Genomic DNA, 22,645 nt, shown 5'->3' on the forward strand with positions numbered 1-22,645 from the left:
AAACTTTAATCATATCTATTGTAAGAATGTTTTACCCAAAATGACTTTCATTGTTAATAATAAATATTCATATTAAAAGAGAACTAGGTAGGTATAAGGGCTCTAATCTAAAGAATGATAAAATGAAGTATCAACAGTATAAAAATGCTTCCATCCATCAGGATTCAGCTTTCAGCCTTTAGATCAGACTTTTAATGCCACAAATCAGAAAAAAATGCACTCACATTATCCAGATCAAAGAGCAATAATGGTTTTATTTGGATGCAGGGGTTTTCAACATCCAGTCAGTGGTATGGTGTACATTACATCACAAGGTTTCAACCAACCAGACACTCATCAACAAACAGCATCACTAGACAAACAATTAAAGAGAAGGTAAACAGTATGACAGCAACTCACACTCTGGTCCCACAACATCAAAGTCTGCGCTCTTACTGTGATGTCCTTTTTCAATATTAATTTATTATCTTCTCACGGCAGCAGACTAACAGTGTTACCCATTTTAGCATACATTCCTTGTAAAATGTCACATGTACTGTAGGGAGAAGAACAGCGCATTAAGTGCCTTATAACCTCTGTAAAAAGAGGAAGAGTTACCAACAATAATGCAATGAAGGGAAGGAGCTAAATGACGAGTACGGCTCAACCACAGCACAGGCAGTTCACAGGGAAAACTAAAAAATGAGAGAATTATTCTGAGATGATTCTACTGAATTTCACCAGTAGAGCTTGTTATACAGTAGTTTCTTTAACTCCTATTCTTCCTCAAAAACTGACGAGCACTTCATGAATATTACTCTTTAATTCATGAGAGGAATATCTGTACACGCTTCATTTCTTATGGTGTTTTGACAACTGAGTAGCAGTAGAAAGTAAAGATAAAAACGCAACATCAGTTTATAATAAACATGACAACTTATAGACAACATATTACAGTAAAAAAAGTAAATATAAAAGTCCAATAAAAATTGATGTTGTGCACAAAAGGCACTCAAGCATGTGTCAAACAAGTGTCTATAAATAAAATACAAAACAGTCTAGTTAAATATAATGATGGTAATTTAACCCTTTTGAAATTGTGTGCTTTCTTTGTTTTTTAATAAACATGACTTTTGTAGTAACATCTTCTTCATAGATTTTAACAGTTACAATACTGTAACCAGGACCAACACATGAAACTATATGGAAAAGATTAGTGATTGTTATTTTAGCTCCAGATTAAAAGGCCCATGGAAAGTGCGTCACAAGAGGCAATACCAGCAGGAACCAGCAGAGGGTGTGAGGGCACTGTTTGAGTTTAAATGCTGTATTTCCTTTTTTTTTTACTGGTTGTTGGAGCGCTCTTCCCTAAAACTCAATCCCTCGACAACAAGCAAATGAGTTCAATTTACATGTACATCAGTAACACTTTAGAATATACAGACTGACTGCAGATTAACAGTGGAATCAGGGCCTTGTTTACATGCTAATGTTTAAACTGATTTTACTCAATCAAGCATTGTTCCTTTCACTATTTGGCAACTGTTTAATTAATCATTTCCAATCCCTGTTAATGTTAAGAACCATTTCTCTAAAAACAAACATCCAATATTGAGTTATTGTGTGCATTTTACCAAGGCAAGGCACCACATACAGCCATTGTTTAACTGCTGCAGAATATGAGTCAGACATGCAGCACACAGCAGACTCTTTGGGATGCGGATATTAAGGTCTCTGTCTGGACTAGAGTTGTCAGAGTGACAAGAGGTATGGTAGATATAAACACTGAAATGTATCTGTTTAGTTTCCTTTCAACTAAATAAATGGTCTACAGTCAGAGCATAACTGTATTCATCAAAAAGAAGCAGAAAAAGGCAGGAAGGAAGGAATCTGATAACAGTATGTCACAACATCAACGTTGCTAGTTCCTCTTGGTGAGTATCACATTTTTAATTTAAAAGAGGAACTGTCGGAGGGTATTTTATTATGCCTATAATGAAATAATATCACCCAAATGTAATTTGAAGTGGCAACAATTCAAGATTAACAAACTGAGTGTGAAAATGGGCAAGTGTGTCTAAAGATAATAAAGAAAGAATGTACTCAGGCTTCTTGTCCGTTCAACAGCAATCCGTTTTCTACTGTACTATTCCCAAAAGCAGACAGTTCAAGGTTTATTATTTGAACTTTAAGCAGTTAAAGATTATGTTTGTTCTTAAATGAATATGATAATATTCAGATATATGGGGTTCTTAACTCTAAGTGCCATTTACAGCCAACCTTTTTTGTCTTTTTTTTGTACAAGACTGACCACTTAAAAAGAATCTAGCTATATATTATGTACAGGTTGACCACAGGTTTCCTAGATTAGTTGATGAATTTGCTTTGTTAAGTCTGCCCACAGTCCAACAATACACTATATTGGAGGATGACTTGCTTTGTTAAGGTCAGATTAGTACATCTCAGGCTTCAGAGATCATATTCATGCCAGGATGCGTTTATTTTAAGCAGTGAATGCAATGATTTAGGTACAACATCTAGAGTACCCCACACATGGCAGGTTCAAAACGTAACACTGAGAGTTCCCCATGTGTTTCTTAATCAAATATGTGTACATCTGAATTTTTCTTTTTGAAGTTTAGGTTTCAAACTAGTTTCAAACTGATTTCTTATTCTTACAATGAGGAAATAAGAAAGTCCCACATCATTACACATTTCTAAATGATGTAAGTCTTAATGTTTTGCTAATTTGACCCAAACCCAGCATGCAGAAGTATAGAATGTCTCTAAGGGGCCACTTCGCTTAACATCCACTCTATTATAGTACAAACAGAAAGCATGGGTACTTCAAGTAAGTTTGTATGTACAGCCATAAAGCATGTGACCTCAATGGTAAGCAGACATGGTATTTTAGCCTGAATGTTGACATTGTCCAGATGAGGTGCTTCATACACTTCAGAAGGAGTAAATCAAACGTCAGCTGGACAATGTGTGCTTGGTGCAAAGCAATACTAAATGTTACACAAGTATTGCTTCACTTGCATCCATTTTATCTCTGAAACGAGAATATGGCCAGAGATTCTTTATTTTTAAACCGAGGTAAAACTGAATTACATGTATTCTTATAAACATTTTCTTCAGTTGGATCAAGATTCAAAGAGAGTTGAGCTTTGCGTTATCACACCTCTACAGCTTCTTTAACCGCTTTATCCCCATGGCAACATATTGTAGGCTTGCTTCAAGAGCTTCCTGAATATATGAATTAAGTCAGGCGGAAAACAGAGGAAAATATCCATATCTGCTTCTCACACATCAGCACTCATTTCCATAAGCTTTTCCCACACTTCAAGCTTTACAACCTGAACACCTTGCAGATTCTACCTTTGCTACATGGTACCGGACTTATCTCCAGCATCACTGGATGTACCCATGCTAACAGCAGCTGTACTGTTACTGGGAAACATCTTCTCAGTGGGAGTCACAGCAGGGCTGCCGACCCCTGAAGAGCTGGAGCTGCTGGAGCGGTGCTGGGTGGGAGGGGGGCGCACCGGCCTCATGGGTGGGGGGCGCAGCTGAGCCCCAGCCATCCGTGCGGAGAGAGCGGGTTTGAAAGTGCTCATCATCTCGGATGTGGAGCTGCTGCTGCGGCGCATGGCTGCATCCGGGTCACGGATCATGATGGTGTGCAGAGGGCTGCCGGGCTCAGAGCTCACCGGGTTCTTCATGGGCTCCAGAGTGTCCAGCACCACATCAGGAGCCTGCTTTACCGTGTTCTGTCGCTCCAGCTCCCGGAGCTCATGAAGCGCTGTATTCATAGTCTTCTCTATGTCCTGGTAGAGGAGACGAACAGAACGATAAGTATAATAATAATAATAAATTATATTTATATAGCGCCTCTCAAGGGACCCAAGGTCGCTGTACATGGTGGACAAACAAAACAAACAGACAGTCAAAGGGCGAACAAAAAATAAAGGAAGCCGGGGGACCAAGAAAGGGCTAGGGCCCGAAGGCCAGGGTGAACAGGTATACAGACACTTAAAAGGTTGGCTCCTTAAATACAGTTCAAATATATTAAACATGAATGTTGACCATTTGATTGATTCTTGTTTTGTATCTGCTTAACTCAATTTGCATTTGAAATGTTAAAACAAGTTTTATTTTATATACTTTTTTTCCATTTTGAAAAGTGATCGTGTTTCGATCTAATGTTGCCGAAATTAGCTGATGAGGAACATTTGAACCTTTCATGCTCTTTAACTTGTTATTCAGGTCCATGCCTCTGTGTCTATCTCTAGGCTGTATTGACCCTGACATTTATTACAGGTCTGCGGCTCTCAGATTGGATCTCTCCTGGATCTATTCTACCAAACATTCTAAATCCTCTTATATGCTATAATTACCAGACACGTCATATCATTACTGGACACAAAACAATTGTATCAAAATATACTTCTGTTTGTCTGTATGATTTTTCCCATGACTTCTGCCTTTCCCACACTTACATCAGCCAGAGCTTCAGTCTCAAGTGATTTGTGGTCCCCGAGGCTGCTGTGGCGAGTGGCCCCAGGCACCGGTCTCAAAGGGTGGCCCTCAGGATAGGCCTTCCTTTCTGGGTAGTTGATGCTTCCTGAACTGCCAAAGGTGCCTATGCGCCTCTTTTCTGGGCTCTCAATATGCCCCTTGCTGATGGACACCTTGTGGGGGCTGCTGGGACAGGCTGCAGCCCGTGGCGGGGTGTCGGCCCCTCTGGTTGGGCTGTGGGTCTCTGCACCACTCCGACGACGAGGGATTGCAGCTCCATCTGACCGTAGTCTTACCCTGCAGAGTGATCAGATTACAAGGTCAAACCAGAAATATTTTCAATATTCTCAAAAGAACGTTGGGAACAATTTTTCATTTAATTTAATCGTTTATTTGGCAGGGACAATGCACAGTAATGAACACTTAAAACATTCAAATGTGTCAAGCGTAACAGTGCCAGATTTAGCTTTGAGCTAATTTCGATCTGCAGTCCCTCACATAAAACATTTAAGAAAATTACATTTTAGAAACATAGCAAAAACAAAATACATGATATGCAAAAAGTGCAAAAGAGCAAGAGCAGCATACACAAGTATTTACCACATGGCAGTACAATATAGCAGCAACGACATATAACAAAACAACAAATAGGGAACAAATAGGTTTTACTCTTAATTTATCTACCTCCCCATGACTCCACCAAAGTTGTAATCAGGTGATGGTTCACATGGTGAAGGGGCATCATTTTTTAATGAGCCCTTATCATCCAGCAGTGGTCCACTGCTCGCTTCACTATCCGCTTTCTGGCTGAGGTTATCAGAGAAAGCATCATCCCTGAAAGAGCAGAGGCATTGATAGTGAGTATAAGATATACACATAAAGAACAGAAAAACCTATTCAAATAATTCAATAAAGGAATAGTATCTTAGTCAAAGCAAAGAGTTTTGTGAAGTGAGAAGATTACATGACACGAGATAAACAAAGTACAAAAACACATTCTGCCATTACTCACAGATCTTGTACCACAATGTACTGATGTGGGATGAGGCCATCCACACCATTGTGGCGTCCCTCCCACCAGTCTTCAGATGCTCTGTGGTACAGAAGCAGAGACGCTCCCTTCTTGAAAGACAGCTCCCTGGGAGTGCGTCCCACGTAGTCAAATTTAGCGATGGCCTCAATCTGTTCAACCTCTGAAAACATAAAATCCATACAAACCTAATCAACTTCTTGATAGACCCCAACATGGCTTACTCAACAACATAATTCAAAATCCTGGACCTTACAGTACATATATTACTCAAACATTAAGACATAAAATATTTGCTTTTAATTTCAATCTTTGCCCCATGTCACTCTGCACTGTAAATCAGACATAGTACAGAGCAACAAAGCTGCATTTTAACATGGGAGTAATAATTATTGTACTAATGATTGCATGACAAACGGTTTTTAAGTGATTTAAGTCTGAAAAAATTAGTATTTTTGTGATTATATTAAAAAAGAAAGCTCTTATCTTCAGTGTATTTCACCATACCAGCCAGCAGGGGTCAGTAAGAGTAAACTGTACAGTTGACAACATTCAGTTATCTTAAACACAGTTTTCTTTTTGGGCACAAAGATGTATAAGAGAACAGTGAACGAAGATAAAAAGCGTATTTCTTTCCAAACTTGGTATGAGTTTGAGAGTTATTAAAATAGAAAAGGTAGAGTGTGGTTGCTTGGTTTTAAATCTGACACCAACTTGTTTTGTCTTCCATGAAAACTTCGAGCGTTAGAACGATTAACGAAGCACTTTTATACCAATAAAGGACTGGATTACCTAAAGCCAGTTGAGTAGCACTTGAAATGTTTGGCTCTATGAAACCTGATATACTTATATGATTCTGTTTTCTTCAAGGTTGTGTCTTCCTGGTCGAATGTACTTATTGTAAGTCGCTTTGGACAAAAGCGTCAGCTAAATGCAATGTAATGTAATGTAATGTAAAAAACTAAAGCTAAGGACATCCACCGCTAAAGAAACTACAGTGAAACACTGAAGCCCATGATTGCTTTTTCAAATAAGAGCACCAAAAAAAAGCAAGGGTCAGCACTCAACACAAAAGCAGCCAACAGCACAAGCTAAGCTCAAAGATAGTGTGACCCCAGTCCGACCTCACACACTCCATACTTCTTAGACCAGTCCACTGACTGTTCACATGCGGCAAAGGAGATATTATTCTGTGTATTACCCTTGCTTTGGCTTTTGGGCCTGGCCCAGTTATGCATTCAAAGCTCAGAGGAGAATTGGGTAAATCCTGCACAAAGGAGAAAGTCTCAGGAGAATTGCTGACTAACACTGAACAAAGAGCTAGCAGGGGAGGAGAGAGGAGAGAGACTCACACACAGAAAGGCGGATCAAAGATGCAGTGCTGCATGCCAACACTGTTTACTCAACTTGCCTCCAGCTTCAAACATCACATAAGCCTTTGCAATCATAAGCTGTTGCAGCAGAAACCTCACTCACCTCTCAGACAAAAGCACTTAATAAAAAAGGTCAGGTTGCATTGCTTTCTTATCCACGAAGGCTTCTAAAATCAGGTCATATATTCTCTTGTGAATAACATGCGAGACTATTTGCCAAGATTCAAACTTCTCTTTGTTTCTTTTTTATATATTGTATGCAAAGTAGTAATACAAACGGTTACATTTCTCAGTGAATGCTGTAGAATCAGAGAAAAAATAATCCTAATATATTCACTGGTATTGACTGCACAGTTAAGACCTAGAGTTCAGAGCTAACTAATGTCAGCTACTAACATTGGACAGAATAAATCAGAAACATGGCTTTTTGACCTGACGATGGCAAATTGCCAGCAAATTCAGTTAATCTCCAAAGTTGTAACAATTTATTCTTAGAGGAAAACCTGAATATCTGTACCAACTTTAATGGGAATCCATCTATTTGATAGAACACTTAACTCCAAACCACAAATGTCAACATCCAGGTCGGACAAGAGGTCCAATCCATCCGGAAGTTGAAGAGTTAAGTCTATACCACAAAGACCAACATTTCCATTCCCTGGGTGCTGGAACTGGGTAACAACGAGGCCCATTCATAGGAAATAGATACAAAATGGCTACTATGATATGCTGACCTTCATCACTGGTGTGCGGTTCAGTTCCATTGTCAGCCTCGTCAATAGTTCCTGGTTCACTGTGTGGGCTGTCACTGTGAGAGCAAAGGGAAAGTAAAAAGTCAACTTAGACATTGGAAGATGACAAAATGTGTTTTCTGAGCATAATTCAAGATCTAAGAGAAAATTAATTGTACTAACCAGTACTCCTCCCCCCCACTCATGCACTTCTCGTAGACGGGGCCGTCCAGCTCACGTTGATTGGGAAAGATGAGTTCCTGGTGCATGATGATGGTCTTGACGACCTCGTTGACATGTGCCTGGTACGATACAGGATCATATCCGTCCGGGATTGGCATCAGGGTTGGACCAAAGCAAATTGCCAAATTGTATGGATCCATCATGTTCTCATCGCTGTACTGGGAGAGACTGAGGGACAGGAGAGGAGAACATTGTGTGTTGAATGATGAAAGCGAGCTTAAACATCACATAAAATAAAGTTTGTTTAAATGAAGTTGCATTCTATTGGTAGTCTGTGTTAGAAGACTATAGTTAATCAATTTGACAGTTTATATTTTGTGATTGGGCAATCCTTTTGTTTACTTTTAAAATATGTATATAAATATCATAAAGCACTTTACTGGTTATTATTACCCTGCTGCAATGAATGTATTGTTGGCAACTTGTGGACAGTGCAAACAAGCAGAAAACCCAATAAGGACATTTATTATGATGCATGAGTGAACAAACAGTATCTTTATACATTTAGCAGACCAAGATCAACGTTGCCATCTAACTGGGTTGGGCACCTGGAGAAATTAAATTGAAGATCCCCTCTTTTTGGTTTGGTTTTTGGTATTAAAAAAGAGTTCAGGGAAATATCTGTCTCTTTTGCAGCTAAATGCTCCTCTACTGTATGTTCACCAGATAGTTGCTAAATGTGGTGTTTGTGTCTGGCCACGTTGCATACGTCTTCTTCGCTGAAAACCACAACTTTCTGCGGCCGAAAACAAAACTGAACCAGAAAAGAAAGGGGGAGCCAAATAACGGTAAAAAAGCTACAGAGAGCTGAGGAAAACTGAGACGCTGTTTTTATACAAGCAGTCACGTGATCCATTGTTAAAAATACTGAAAAGAGTTGCTTTAAGTGATCAATCCTGCCTTAAGCAGAACTATAGAGCAGTCAAATCCAATAGAGAGTCAGAGTCTGGTGTCAAATAAATTCTGCTTTGACGTACAGTATTACATGCTTTATTGCAGAGCTTAGTTAGAAATGTGCTTGAAAATCACCCTGATCAGTCTTCCCCTATCTGGAAATGACTAGCGCATGCCACAGCCCACTATGGGTAACCAAATCATACAATGCTGTAAGAGGAAGTCATAATCAGTCATTGCACATTATCAACAAGCTGAGGCTGAGCAGTAAAACCACAGCTGGAACAGCTCCAGCAGTGAAGCGGGGTACAGAAGAGCAGAGTAAAACCTCGGGTTCCAAATCAAACTCTTTGTTCTGCAGGCAAACCCAGTAAAAAGGACCATTTAAAACATCCATTATAAGAGGACAGGTATACTACCTCAGTGAGACATGAGTTTCCGAGCCCATAAATAACTCCTAAATCGCTGCAGACAGACGTAGCAATAAATTATGTGTGTTATTTTCCCAACTATATTTTCGAATACTATTCTTGTTTGAAATAGATTTCCCCATTTTTAAGTACATTTACATGTAAGTTAAGTTTATGATGCATTAATTGTTAAGCACTGATGTCTGTACAACAATAAAATCATCTACATGCTGTCTGTACACACCAGGACCTGTGGATTCAAATAAAATGTGAATTTGTACAAACTTACTGATTGAGAAAAGCAAAAAGGTATCTCATGACGATGATGATGGTGCGGGAAAGCGTCACAGTAATCTGCTGGATGTGATGAGCTCTCTCAGCTCCAGTCTCCAGCTCTGAAACAAAAAAAGAGATAGAGAGGTTAACAACAAGGCTTTCCACAGCAATAAAAGAAACAAACATAGCTTTTAAACTTATATATATATATATATATATATATATATATACAGTAGGTACCAAGCCTTTTACAATACTGTACACAGAGAGACCATACTAAGCCTTAGCATGTAGAATTGATCAAAGTAAGCAGAAATAAAAGGCAGGGGAGTTAGAAGTCTGTTATTCAACACTTTAATAGTTGCCCTCTCCTGACTTTCACCAGACCCCTAAAGCACACTGTGTGATCAAACTATTACTGTAGAAACAGCGGGGAAATGATTCTGTGGTGAACTCGCACAGGGCAGACTGATGACAAGAATCTCTCCTCTTCCTATTGGCTTTCTGTTAAATATCAGGCAAAGGGCCCTGGTGTTGAGATTGCTTCCATGTGCTGCCCTGCATGCCTTTTGCTTTTTCAGTAAAGCTGAGTTTCTGCAAAGTGAGTTTTCTCTTTTCCATTTACCAGGTACAATCACGACTGTAATGGCTTTACATTACATTACATTGCATTTAGCTGACGCTTTTAACCAAAGCGACTTACAATAAGTGCGTTCGACCAACAAAATACAAACTTGAAGAAAACAGAATCATATAAGTACATCAGGCTTCATAGAGCAAAAACATTTCAAGTGCTACTCAACTGGCTTTAGGTAAGCCAGTCCTTTATTAGTATATAAGTGCTTTGTTAATAGTTCTATCGCTCGAAGTGGAGTCGAAAGAGATGAGTTTTCAGTCTGCGCCGGAAGGTGTGTAAGCTTTCTGCTGTCCTGATGTCAATGGGGAGCTCATTCCACCATTTAGGAGCCAGGATAGCAAACCCACATGTTTTTGCTGATGGGAACTTGGGTCCCCTTCGCAGCGAGGGTGCAGCGAGCCGTTTGGTTGATGCAGAGCGGAGTGCACGTGCTGGGGTGTACGGTTTAACCATGTCCTGGATGTAGGAAGGGCCAGATCCATTCACAGCATGGTACGCAAGTACCATTGTCTTGAAGTGGATTCTAGCAGTTATCGGAAGCCAGTGAAGGCAGCGGAGGAGCGGCGTGGTGTGGGAGAATTTAGGAAGGTTGAAGACCAGGCGAGCAGCTGCATTCTGGAAAGGACAGAATTAATTGGGTGTCGTCAGCGTAGCAGTGGTATGAAAAACCATGCGGGCTAATGACTGATCCGAGCGAGTTTGTGTACAAGGAGAAGAGGAGGGGACCAAGAACAGAGCCCTGAGGGACCCCTGTAGTTAATTGACAAGGGTCGGACTCGGACCCTCTCCAAGTAACCCTGTAGGTGCGGTCTTTGAGGTATGAGGTGAGGAGGGAAAGTGCAGAGCCTGAAACTCCAAGTGCTTGGAGAGTGCGAAGGAGGATCTGATGATTCACCGTGTCGAATGCAGCAGACAGGTCCAACAGGATGATGACAGAGGAGAGGGAGGCTGCTTTAGCAGTGTGCTCTCCTCTCCTCTGTCATCATCCTTTTGGACCTGTCTGCTGCATTCGACACGGTGAATCATCAGATCCTCCTTCGCACTCTCCAAGCACTTGGAGTTTCAGATGACAGCAAGGAGGGCAGTTTCTGTGGAGTGACCTGCCTTGAAACCAGACTGGTGCGGATCCAGAAGGTTGTTCTGATGGAGATAACAGGAGAGTTGTCTAAAGACAGCGCGTTCAAGTGTTTTAGACAGGAACGGGAGGAGAGAGACAGGCCTGTAGTTTATAACATCAGACGGGTTGAGAGTGGGTTTCTTTAGGAGAGGGTTTACTCTTGCCTCCTTGAGACTGTTTGGAAAGTGACCATAAGTTAGAGAAGTGTTGATGAAATGGGTGAGAAACGGTAGAATATCAGGAGCGATAGTCTGAAGGAGGTTTGAAGGGATAGGGTCCAGAGGACAGGTGGTAGGGCGGGCAGAGGTAATGAGGGTAAGAACCTCACTTGGAGAGAGAGGGGAAAAGGAGGTCAGTGTGTTGGTGAAAGGAAGGTCTGGTGACCCAGCGGTGAGTAAAGGTGAGTCAGAAAAAGAAGAGCGAATATCATCAACCTTTTTTTCAAAGTGGTTAACAAAGTCGCTTGACAGAAGGGAGGAGGGGGAAGGGGCTTTGGGGGGGTCCAAGAGGGAGGAGAAGATGGAAAATAGTTTTTTGGGATTGGAATAGGAAGATTGGATCTTATCTTGAAAGAAAGTGCTTTTTGCCTGAGAGATCGAAGCAGAGAAAGAGGAGAGGAGAGCCTGATAGGTTAGGAGGTGGTCACGGTGTTTGGATTTCCACCATTTCCGCTCTGCTGCCCGAAGGACGGTTATATTAGCACGCAGTGCATCATTTAGCCAGGGAGCAGGAGGGGACTGACGAGCCTGCCGAGATGTGAGAGGACAGAGAGAGTCCAGAGAGGATGAGAGAGTAGAGAGGAGAGTTTCTGCAGCAGAGTTTGGAGGTAGGAGTTGGAACGAGTCAGAGGAAGGGAGGGCTGAGAGCACCGATGAGGCAAAGGTGGAGGGGGAGAGGGAACGAAGGTTACGGCGGACAGGTGCAGGATGGGAAGAGATTAGTTTGTTATGTTTGGAAATTGGTAGAGAGAATGAAATGAAGAAGTGATCGGATGTGTGGAGCGGGTTTACAGAGAGGTTAGAAGTAGAGCAGTTCCTTGAGAATATGAGATCAAGGATATGTTCTGCTGTGTGTGACTCACTGATAGTAGAGATGAAGTCCAGGAAGCGCTCCTTTGGGAAGATGGGGTTCTCCAGTCCCCTGAAGTAGAGCTTCAGCACCCCCGCCACTGAGTTGATATCATGGTCATTCTGGTCATCAACCAAGGGATCTTCACCTGATTTAGAAAAATATGCATGCTTTCATTTGTGACATTAGATGGGTTTATGCTGCACATGATTTGTGACGTTAAAAAAGTGTATGTGAACGCTGTCTTCCTTTGACTCACCCCTCTCAAATGAGTTCTTAATGTCATTGACTTCCACCTGTGAACCCGGCACACGAAATATGCCTTGCTGCTGCAAGCCTGAAAGAAATACAACCCAGAAATTGGGGATTCAGGGTTACGCAAGCTACCATTATCTTCAAACCCCAGTGCCAGCTTCATGAAAGCCCACTGGAAACACATAACACAGAGCAGGAAATGTAATCTAGTCATAAAGGGAGATGCGTATTTTTCCACCAGAGGGCCCCTCAGTGAGGCTGCAGCATATGGTTTCAGTTAAAGGGTTCCTAATCAGTTTTCTGTAGTTTCATTAGGTCCAGATCCAGGGGAAAGGCCTCCAGGCCACAGCAATGAGCTGAAGACAGATGTGAAGGTAGACAGGGAGGAGTTATAAAAAGGGTTGAGGGGGGTGGGGGGTGAACTAACTAAACCAAGACCAATGGGACTTTCAAAACTCTATGTGTGTGATCTATTGTTATAAGCTTGTCACTTCACTGGCAGGCAGCTGAGCACCTCAGAGGCTGGAGGTGCAGAGCAGGTCAGGCTCTGTACCTATTTGTGGAAATAGATTGCCTCATCCAACAGCTGCTGTCACTTCTTATCAGGCTGAAGGAGTTTTCAAAAGGACTTTATATTTTGCTTTCCTTTCTGCCCTTTCGCTCGAAAGTAAAGTCACAGCAAAATAATGTAAAACTCACCGTATAGGTTGATGTGTCTTACACAGCTTTCAACAACCAGTGGGATTGGTTGACCAGAATCCTGAAATGAAATATTGTATAAAAAATTAAAAAAAACAAGCAAAAAGCAGGACAAAGTAAAGCAAAACATATATTATTTTGTGAAAACTTTATACAGCGCAATTTTTGACTGTACGATTTCGGAATGTTCTATATTTAGACACTGAATAATTAATCATGTCGCAATATTCACTTATCAATGCATGCAAATCTAGTTCTAGTTCATACTAAACATATACAAGTATCTTGCTCCATTTCATCACAAACTTGTTTAACATGTATTAAGCAAATCATGAGCACTGCTAAACAAAGAAAAATAAACATCCAAAATACAAGCAACTGTTATTAATATTAAATGTTTGAATAAAACCCGAAGCAGTATGATAGAGCAGCCCAAGCAGAAGCCAGTATATATCTACCATTAGTCTAAAAGTTTAGTGCCCTTGTGCCCTGACCTATACTCTCTAACAGCAGCGGTACCTGAATGCGGGCGCGGGCATTCCTTCTTCCTCTGGGACAGAAAGCCGCAAAGCACAGAGTAGCAGAGGAAGAGAGGGCAGAGAAGCACAGAGTTAGAAAAGCTCAGATAACAAATGACCCCTCTGGAGGTTAAAGAAGGCTAAGCACAGCGAGCGGCAATAGGAAAGCTACAGAGATGCAGTAAAGGGTTGGTGGGTGCAGTGAGGGACAGAGCAGATCCACTGCTGCCTCTCAATCGTCTAGAGAGAGTCAGGGGTCTAGAAATAAAGTATGAGATGGTGAGTTGTTCTGGAAGGGTATAAAGAGAGAGCTGACTGTCGCTGCATTGCCACAACCATGAAGGAACGAGGAAGATTAGAGGTTAAACAGAGGCGTTATATCATAATCAAGGGCAGCTGGAAGAGGGAGGGATAGAAGGCCAAAGTTAGGAAGAGAATAAGATGAAATCATCTTGCTGCCTTCCCCTCCTGCTCCACAGTCATACACTACCACCAGAGGTACCTCAATGAAGGTCTCCATATTGCCGTTAAACAGCTTATGGTTATACGAAGAGCGTGGCCTAGGCTTCCGCAATTTCTGTGGTTTAGGGGGAAGTGTGGGCGGCCTGTGAAATGGTGGACAAAGGGTACAAAAACACCAAATACTTTGTGAAAAACTTTAAAACCATGGAGGCTCAAACTCAGGCATTACAAATCTCCAAAACCGTCGATCAAACAGAGCAGTAAAACAACCCTCTGTGTTATAAAGAAACTTTTGAAAAACAATCGCCTTTTATCTTTTACTAGAGATTTAACCATATAAAATCATGAGTGCATATGTAAACTCTCTTTCTTTTGACAAATTCAGTGTAACATTTTTGGAACCACAATATTGGATATTTTTAAAGTGAAAGTAAAAGAAAACTTTAATTTTTTTGTCTGTAAACAAACTGAGCATGGCCTTTGTTTAGAGATGTTGCTTGATATGTATTGACTGCAATGTTGCCATTATATTTAGTTAAATATAAAAAAAAATTATAATTATTGATGTTTTGAAATTATTTATATAATTATTTTAAAATGTTTATATCGATTGGAGTGTTCAAACAACAGCTGACATGCTTTTGTCTTCCTTTTTTATATGTTCTAGCTATCTGAAGAAATGCTACAGATGCTTTGTGAGTGAAAGTCAAAGGACACCATACCTTGTAGTTCCACACTCAGCCCTTTCCCCTGCGGAAAAAACAAGACAAGAGGGACATGTTTGTCACTGTGGTACATATTATACAGACTCCAGTGTCCACCGTCACTGAATGGTTTGATGGTACACAACATGACTATTGAGAGAGAGATGAATGGAGCAGTGCTAACACCATTCATTGGACAAAGCTATTGAGCAGTCGTCACTGAATCCACAGGGGACCGAGAGGACCCTATGGGGTTAGAGGCCTCCTCGCAGAGCGAAGAAAAGGGGGGGTTGCGGCTGCAGTGTCTATTTGTTGGGGAAGTCTGCACTGGTTCACCGAGTCTTTTGTTATCAGTTTCCAACAATACACGCACATGTTATAGGCATATGTATAGAGAAAACTCTGATACAGTCTGAGGTCATAATTAAATTCAGCTATATTGTTCTTGACTTATTTAGGAATATGTCAAAAATATGTTTCAACTGATAACACAGTCCTTTGGTCTTAGGTTAATTGAAAGATGACCTAGCTTGTCTTTATGAACTCAGAGTAGGAGTGTGTCTTTGTCCGGCAGTGACAACTGGATTATGAACTGGAAGGCAGTCAATGTACAAAAAAGCACTCAGACATAATTTCATCTCTTATCCATCTAACAATGGACAGAAAGAGCAAAGGCAAACCCATTTCTCAACACATCATTCTGGCAGATGGGACAGGGTCTCTGAAGCATTCATGTGGAGAAACAACAGCACATTTCCCAGGCACCATTCCTTTGAGTGATAGCCTCTGTCTACGCCTGGCCAACCAACCTCAAAATTACACACACATTTTCTCAAGCATGATCAAAAAAGTCTATGTTAATGTTCCCCTAATTTCATCAAATAAAGTGCCTCAATGATAGAGAAATACGTATTACATCAACTTAAAATATGTACCAATAAATGTCGCTGAACAAGGGAAATGGTGATTCCTTATTTGGAAACAAGGCCTGGCATATATCCTAGCACCATCTTGACTGGTGCCGGTGATTTATATAATGTTTTTATTAATACATGCAGCAAGATGTGAACGCCATGTGGCACTCACCAGTCATATCTTGTTCCCTCTGTCATGCTCACAAACAACCACACGCATACTCTAACGCTATTTTGGTTGTGAAACGACAAGCTAATGAGCACAACACAACCCTGATTGATCATCTGAATAATTAAACATGGGTGGTACCTAGAGACGCCATATGCCTTGTTTATGCACTCTATCACCTGCTCCACTGCGGACATACAAACAGAGCTGTCCAGAGATGTATAATGTGAGTTTTAAGAGTGCAAAAAGCATTCAGTTGGTAGTTTACTACAGAGTGAATAAAGGAAAATAAATAATTAAGTAAAGACTTGAATTAATGAATCCAAGGTGTGAAATGTAGAAGTATTCATTAGTGTCACAAGGCCTCAGCTGTCTGTGCCTGATGCCCTTTTCTATAAGGTGAACCCCTGATGCAGGAGCAGCTGCAGAAACGGGCCTGGGTCTGGTCCTGCTGATTGATTGGGGGTAAACTGTTCACGGCTGAGGTGACAAGGGGACCCCTGGGGAAGGGAGGGGCCGAGGGAAGCCCTTCTCTCACAGGCTGGAAATGGAAACCCTCCCTGCGGCTTTACCATAAAGACACTAACCGGATAATACTTCAACCAATGGAGATAAGTAGAAGGGGGAATGGATAGCTCAAAGTAGATGTGGCCTGCTTTTGGTGTGATAGTTTCCCATTTGAATATCAGCTCTCATTTCCTCTCTCCTTCCTGCTTCCCTAAAAAATGTTGTCTTTGAAGCCTCCTACACCTCATTCCATGCTGATTTTTAGATAAGACCTGCACCACTATAACCCTGAAGGCACTGATTTAACAGAGCTGTGGGATTCTGAGGGTCATAGAGGAAGACAAACGGAGAATATCCCCTACCTTCGCCCAGCGTCTGCTTCAGTAAGTCATGCTTGGCCTGCAACTTAATGATGAGGTTACTGCCGTTGAGGTACTCCTTGAATTTCTGCAGAGACCGATAAAGGCAACAATCAGCGAGCAGCACTAATCCAGTGTTACATTAGCCCAGTTAAACAATTCAAATCAGCATAAATTCAATCTGTTCCAGCTTTAATTTAATTCTTATTTTTAAACATGTTGAAATTATGACTAATGGTTTGATTTTTAAAAGTGCTGCAAAGCTGTAGTTCATAGCAGGCTGGCGGACATTAACAGTTCGGAAGGATAAACAGATCGAAATCCACATGAACTCACAGAAAAGTAAAACATTTCAGTCTCGTGTTGGTTCGACCTCCTCTTGGCTACATTCAGCTTGCTCATGTAGGACTCGGAGGCCACGGACTTAATGGATTCAGTGGAGCGGCTGTGTTGGAAGGCATCCGACACGTCAAAGTCCTCTACCGTCAGCATGTCCTGCAGCGTCTGCATGGTGGCATCCAAGGTCTTTCTCACCTGCACAGATGGGGGGGAAATAGAAAGGGACGAAGATGACAAATGGTCATCATATCTTACCAATATGTCTTGCACATATTTTCCTTTTTGTAGCTATTTATTCACAAGCCTTGATGTAACCAAAGAAACTGATGATCTTTTCAAGGGCAGAGTGAGTGATTTACAGCACTAGTATATTTATATCAAAGACAAATTGTCCCCAGAACAACAAATGACCTTGAATTACACTGAAATGACATCAAGCAGCCTTCAAATATCACTCCAGAGCAACCTGCACATCAGGCATACATCAGACTAAGACATAAAAATGAAGCGCGCCTGGCACAGAAACAAATTGTATGTGAAATTACTGAAGGAGGCTTTTTGTTTAGGGCTGAGATTGATAAAGCTCATTCACAGTAATGGCAGCGCTCGTCCATTATCCTCCGAAGCACAAAACACGGGGAGACAGGGAAGAGGCAGAGCCATTGGCACAGAAGACTCTACATGGCCAGGTTATTATAACCTCCATTTGCATATTTGTCTCTGCGGCTTTTAATGAAAAAGTCCCATTTTCATTACAAAACAGACCATTTTATATATAACTTCATAGAAAACATAACATTGGTGCTGTGATGATCTTAATATATTATTGCCTCCCGCAGAGCAAAGGTCATTGGAGAGTAATTGCAAAGAGAACAGATGGTGATGTGGCCCTCCTACTTGGCTCTGGGGGAAATGAGCCGGGCTTTTTGTTTTTTGGGGGGTGGGGCTAAAGGAGGTGCTGGATTGGACGCTGGACAAAAACAGGGACATCATAAATCCTCACCTCCTCATTCTCAATCTTCAGCGTAGTTAAGCGAGATTGCAGCTGGTGGTAGCGCATCAGGAGTTCAGTCTGGACCGGCTGCTGGGCGCTCACCTGGCACACCTGAGGAGGATGAGGAGGGTTACAAGAGACATAACTGATCCATCTGAGACCTTAATAGACACTTTTTAAAACTCAATATTAAGATAAGATAAGATGGACCTTTATTAATCCCCGTGGAGAAATTAATCAGTTTTAAACAGCAACAGGGTAAGGTAAGAAAACAGGACGGCACAGATTCACACAGATCAAATTAAAGATCAAATTAACTTTAAAATACTATGTGCCAGTAAAGTTATTGTGAAAAACAGTGTATATTTGATGTTTGTGTGTTACATTGTTGACCCCTTGTTGTGCAGCCTGATGGCTAAAGAATCTCACCTCATCTCCCATGTGTGGCAGGTAGTCAAAGCGCATTGGAGGGCAGAACACCTGGTTATGCATATCCATGATCTTGTGCTTGTCACTGCGGTTATCCAGGTTGTCTACTGCATTCTCTATGATATCCAGTCCCTCATGGCGTGATGTCTCCAAGTTGTACTCGGCAGATAAGTAGGTCCTGAGAGTGCGTGCAAGGCTAGCATGGTAGCCCAGGTCACAGCACTGTGGAGATAAAGCAAATATCGTATTAAATATTTCAGGGAATGTGGAAGAATGTGCACAGGTTAAGTTGAAAAGTATGTTAGCTTGAGCACTTTCCATCATGTTCAGACCTATTTAATGAACTAAATTCCAAATTACATCCTGCTACTTGTTACCGTTCTAAAATAGAAGTAGAGTTCACAGAATTACAGGAGCTAGCACAGTAGGACAGTAGGGATAATTACAGAGTCTTATCACACAGAGCTGGATGAAGTAACCTCATTAAGCAGACGATGGTAGTGAGGAGGTTTAGAGCGAGCTTGAGGCAGCTGACAGCTCTGTGAATGACTAAGTAAACACTCTAACACTCCAGAGGACCGAGGAAGAAGTCTCTACTTTGGTGCACAAGCATCATTGCACCACTTAGTCAATAGACTAAAGACTAAAAGGCAGCCAATTAGCTTATTTTAAACAAGTAAACTGAGTCAAAATACATTCATAACTGCAGTGGCGGCCTGAAGGAAGCGGGAAGATTAGATACACTCTTGAAACTGTTGACCAATTTCCTTTTTTAATATGTCTTTTCTTTCTCATTAGAGCTATGCAAACATAGGACATATTATATTCCGGCTGCATGTTATTATTTGCAAATATGTGTCATTTGTTTAACATGCTTCTCATTCATGTTTAAATTAAGGGCTGTCTTTAATTTGGTTAATAAAGTTATATTCAAGTTATTTCACCCTCAGCAAAAAAAACTCAAACATGATACAATTACTAAATTTAAACGCAGTTGGGCAGTTGGCCCCACAATAGATGATATGTATGCAAAACCAAAATGTACTGAATTATTGTGTTATTCTTTTTTCCTTGCTGTATATCTTAGTCTACTTCAAGCTGCTGCAAGAATTGCATTCCTCAATGGAGGTAATTAAAGTCATGTTAAGCTTATTTCCAAGCAGAATTTTAAATAATGTATCAAGTTGACACCACTGACCAAACTCCCTCTTCACAGCATTCATCAGCTCCCGGCAGTAAAGAATAAGCTCCACATGTTGTCCAAATTACACTTTAACAGTTTAAAGTCTCTGATGCTGACTGACAAATCTGACTTCTTGCTGCGTGAGCGTCTGGTTTGATGTGTGGTGTGCAGTTACTCTGACACGACAAACCTCTGCGCCGCTTGTGGCAGCCAAACCAGTCAAGCTCACAATCCTATTCCCTGCAGCTCAGCAGGATTTGGTACGACATGGACCTTTCAGTTTCAAGAGACTGGATCCATCACAGCTGCTCAGCAAAGAGGCAGGGAAATCTTTGTATGTCCACTTACAAAACAACATACCACCATCGCACTGCATACAGCAGAGACATACTCTGCATTCCATTTCAACTGCAATTTGTTTCGAATAGCGTTCATTAAAATGTAGAATTCTCACTAAAATCATATGCCTGAATCATGCCTGACCTGGAAAATGTCATCATTGTGACTCCGTATGGTGGTCGGCCCTCAAGCAAAAATGTGAGAAGCAGAAGGGAAACATTAAAGGGCTGAAAGGTTTATATTGATAGAAATATTAGTGTTGTGTTTGGTATTGTCGGCAACAAAGCCCACATATACTGCCATGTGTCATTTAAACTCTGCAACATAGGCCTGATATGAAAGATTGTCTTCATGTGGAAAATAACACAGAAAGTTTAATTTTAGAAAACAACGAATTTGCTTCACAACTACCAAATCCAATTACAGAGTCTACAATAGCTAGCAGCACAACCCAAACAGTAAATAAGGAAAATGTCAGTTTGGGATGGGAAAAACTCAATAGAAAGCAGTCAACAGTGGGTGCCCTTTTTTGTTGCACAACAAAAGCAGACAATCAAATATTTATTGAGAATAGAATTAAATAGCAAATGAAGTCCCAAAGTCCAACCTCCCTGAATAGGGATATGTGCACTAAATAAATAAATACAGAATGTTAAAAAAATGTAAATGGTCAATAAAGGCTTTCCCATCTTAATGTTCATCTGTTTGTCTGCAGGGTAGCAGGTCACCTGGGGCTGAGAGCTCTGTGCCAGCCACATTAACCGCATTCATGGCTGCATTAACACAGCCTCTGCTCACCAGCTGACTCTGATCGACTTCCAAGCATTAGTGGTTTTCTCAACATGCACCCTATTAAACCCTGGTAATCAGACCTTCCAGCTGTGCTACTGGTTCATCATTTGAATAATAGTGACTTCATTTATTAGGTTCTCTGGACAAACACAAATGGGGACATTATTGAAAGTTATATTGAAGGGAATATTATAGTGTCATAGTTACAAAGGCTGTTCCTCTACTCTGATCCATGAAAGGAGAGACAACAGAAGGCCAAACAATAGAGACAGACTGCGTGTGTCATGGGCCGTGTTTTTTACTTGGTGACAGTCAGAGGCAGACAATCACAAGGACATGCTGTGTTTGTTCCGGCAAAGCTCCCGAAAGCAGCATCGACAAAAATAAATTAATGAGTATGAGACGAAGGAGTCAACACTGATGGAGTCCCTCTAAATAATTTGTCAAATATAATCTTCCTGGAGCTGTGTGTTACTGCAGATTGCTGATTCATGTCAACAGCAGTCAGTGTTTAGTTTGTTTTGCAGGACTTAATAATGAAAAAATGATGGCATAACATTCAGTGGGGCGACAGAGCAGCTTGAAAGCAAACAGCTAACAGGCTGAGAGTGAATGAGACTCGGGAACAGATGGTGAGAAAAGTGACAGTGCTGCAGAGTTAAATCAACATTAAAAATCCCAGCTGAGAGATGTAAACAAACACATGTGCCCAGCGCATACTTACATCAATCATATCAGAGACGTCATGGATGTAATATTTCGCCACTACAGCATTTGTTGCTGCCAGGTTCAACAAATAGTCATTCCGGGCTTTTGTGCATTTCAGCTTGTTCTCTGAATACTTTGCTTGCCTCTGGGGAGGAGAGAAGAGACGGAGCAGATGAGAAGAAACAACATCAGTGTAGGAGGGGGGGGGGGGGTTTGAGTGTGTGCTCAGTCAGCTGCAGCTTTGGGACCATCAGACAGGTAGAGATGGCAGGGAAAGTTTGGAGAAACAGGCTGTGGAGAAACTCAGATAGTAAGTGTTAAGTGCCACAGCCAGGCTTTTAGTCATTATTCCGTCTCCAAACACTTAAGTAGCACAGACTGCAGACTGTGGATGCTCACAGGGGAGCACTTAAAGAGACTCTGGCTTCACTAAGTGAAATGAAGCTGGGGCCAGCAGCTGATTAGCTTAGCTTTCATAAAGAGAGTGAAACAGCTAGCCTGCCTTTTTCTAATGGTAATAGAATCCAGCTACCAGCTTCTCAAACATGTCATATATTATTTGTTCAATAGAAAAAAACAATTGTAAAAACAACAATATTGTGTTTGGACTCATGCTAGTTAGACCCCTCCCCTCTTTATGCTAGGCTTAACGTAACCATCTGCCGGTTAGCTCAATTTGTTTCTTCAACTCTAACTCTTAATTTATGGTTGGCTAAATGTGGGACTGTGTCTCTAGTTTGAATTTAGCAATGCATTTGCACAATTGTACTTCTCCTGTTCTAGAATAAAGACAAATGACAGCATTTTCCATTAAGTAACTATTGCTCTGAATAGAACAAAACATATTGATTTTGCAAATGTGTGCTTAACAGTTTTGACAAAGTAGTTTCCCTTTAGCAACTCAACAATTGAGTGACTCAGAAAGGCAATACTGTAGTTTGTAATACAACACAAGCATAATCATTTTTGAGCAGAGACATTTTGCCCATTATTTG

At 41.1% G+C, this 22,645-nt stretch overlaps 1 protein-coding gene across 3 annotated transcripts in view; it reads right to left on the reverse strand.

Moving 5' to 3' along the window:
* Positions 1-234: 234 nt before the first annotated feature.
* srgap3 (SLIT-ROBO Rho GTPase activating protein 3) overlaps positions 235-22,645 on the reverse strand; it is a 56,506-nt gene continuing 34,095 nt past the window's right edge. Inside the window, exons 6-22 of one of the 3 annotated variants that reach the window (XM_034223709.1) lie at positions 21,667-21,795; positions 18,629-18,850; positions 18,209-18,310; positions 17,203-17,400; positions 16,870-16,954; positions 14,936-14,963; positions 13,753-13,783; positions 13,234-13,294; positions 12,539-12,616; positions 12,293-12,427; positions 9,471-9,576; positions 7,818-8,045; positions 7,638-7,711; positions 5,513-5,693; positions 5,185-5,334; positions 4,482-4,797; positions 235-3,809 (exon numbers count right to left, since the gene is read on the reverse strand). In XM_034223709.1, the coding sequence (XP_034079600.1) occupies positions 3,366-3,809; positions 4,482-4,797; positions 5,185-5,334; positions 5,513-5,693; positions 7,638-7,711; positions 7,818-8,045; positions 9,471-9,576; positions 12,293-12,427; positions 12,539-12,616; positions 13,234-13,294; positions 13,753-13,783; positions 14,936-14,963; positions 16,870-16,954; positions 17,203-17,400; positions 18,209-18,310; positions 18,629-18,850; positions 21,667-21,795 (2,568 nt within the window). In that variant the 3' untranslated portion in view covers positions 235-3,365. Of the gene's footprint in view, positions 3,810-4,481; positions 4,798-5,184; positions 5,335-5,512; positions 5,694-7,637; positions 7,712-7,817; positions 8,046-9,470; positions 9,577-12,292; positions 12,428-12,538; positions 12,617-13,233; positions 13,295-13,752; positions 14,357-14,935; positions 14,964-16,869; positions 16,955-17,202; positions 17,401-18,208; positions 18,311-18,628; positions 18,851-21,666; positions 21,796-22,645 lie in introns of those variants that run through there. The other 2 variants (XM_034223708.1, XR_004569742.1) reach the window with 2 other exon arrangements.

Source organism: Gymnodraco acuticeps, unplaced genomic scaffold (assembly GCF_902827175.1).
Source record: "Gymnodraco acuticeps unplaced genomic scaffold, fGymAcu1.1, whole genome shotgun sequence".
NCBI lineage: Eukaryota > Metazoa > Chordata > Actinopteri > Perciformes > Bathydraconidae > Gymnodraco > Gymnodraco acuticeps.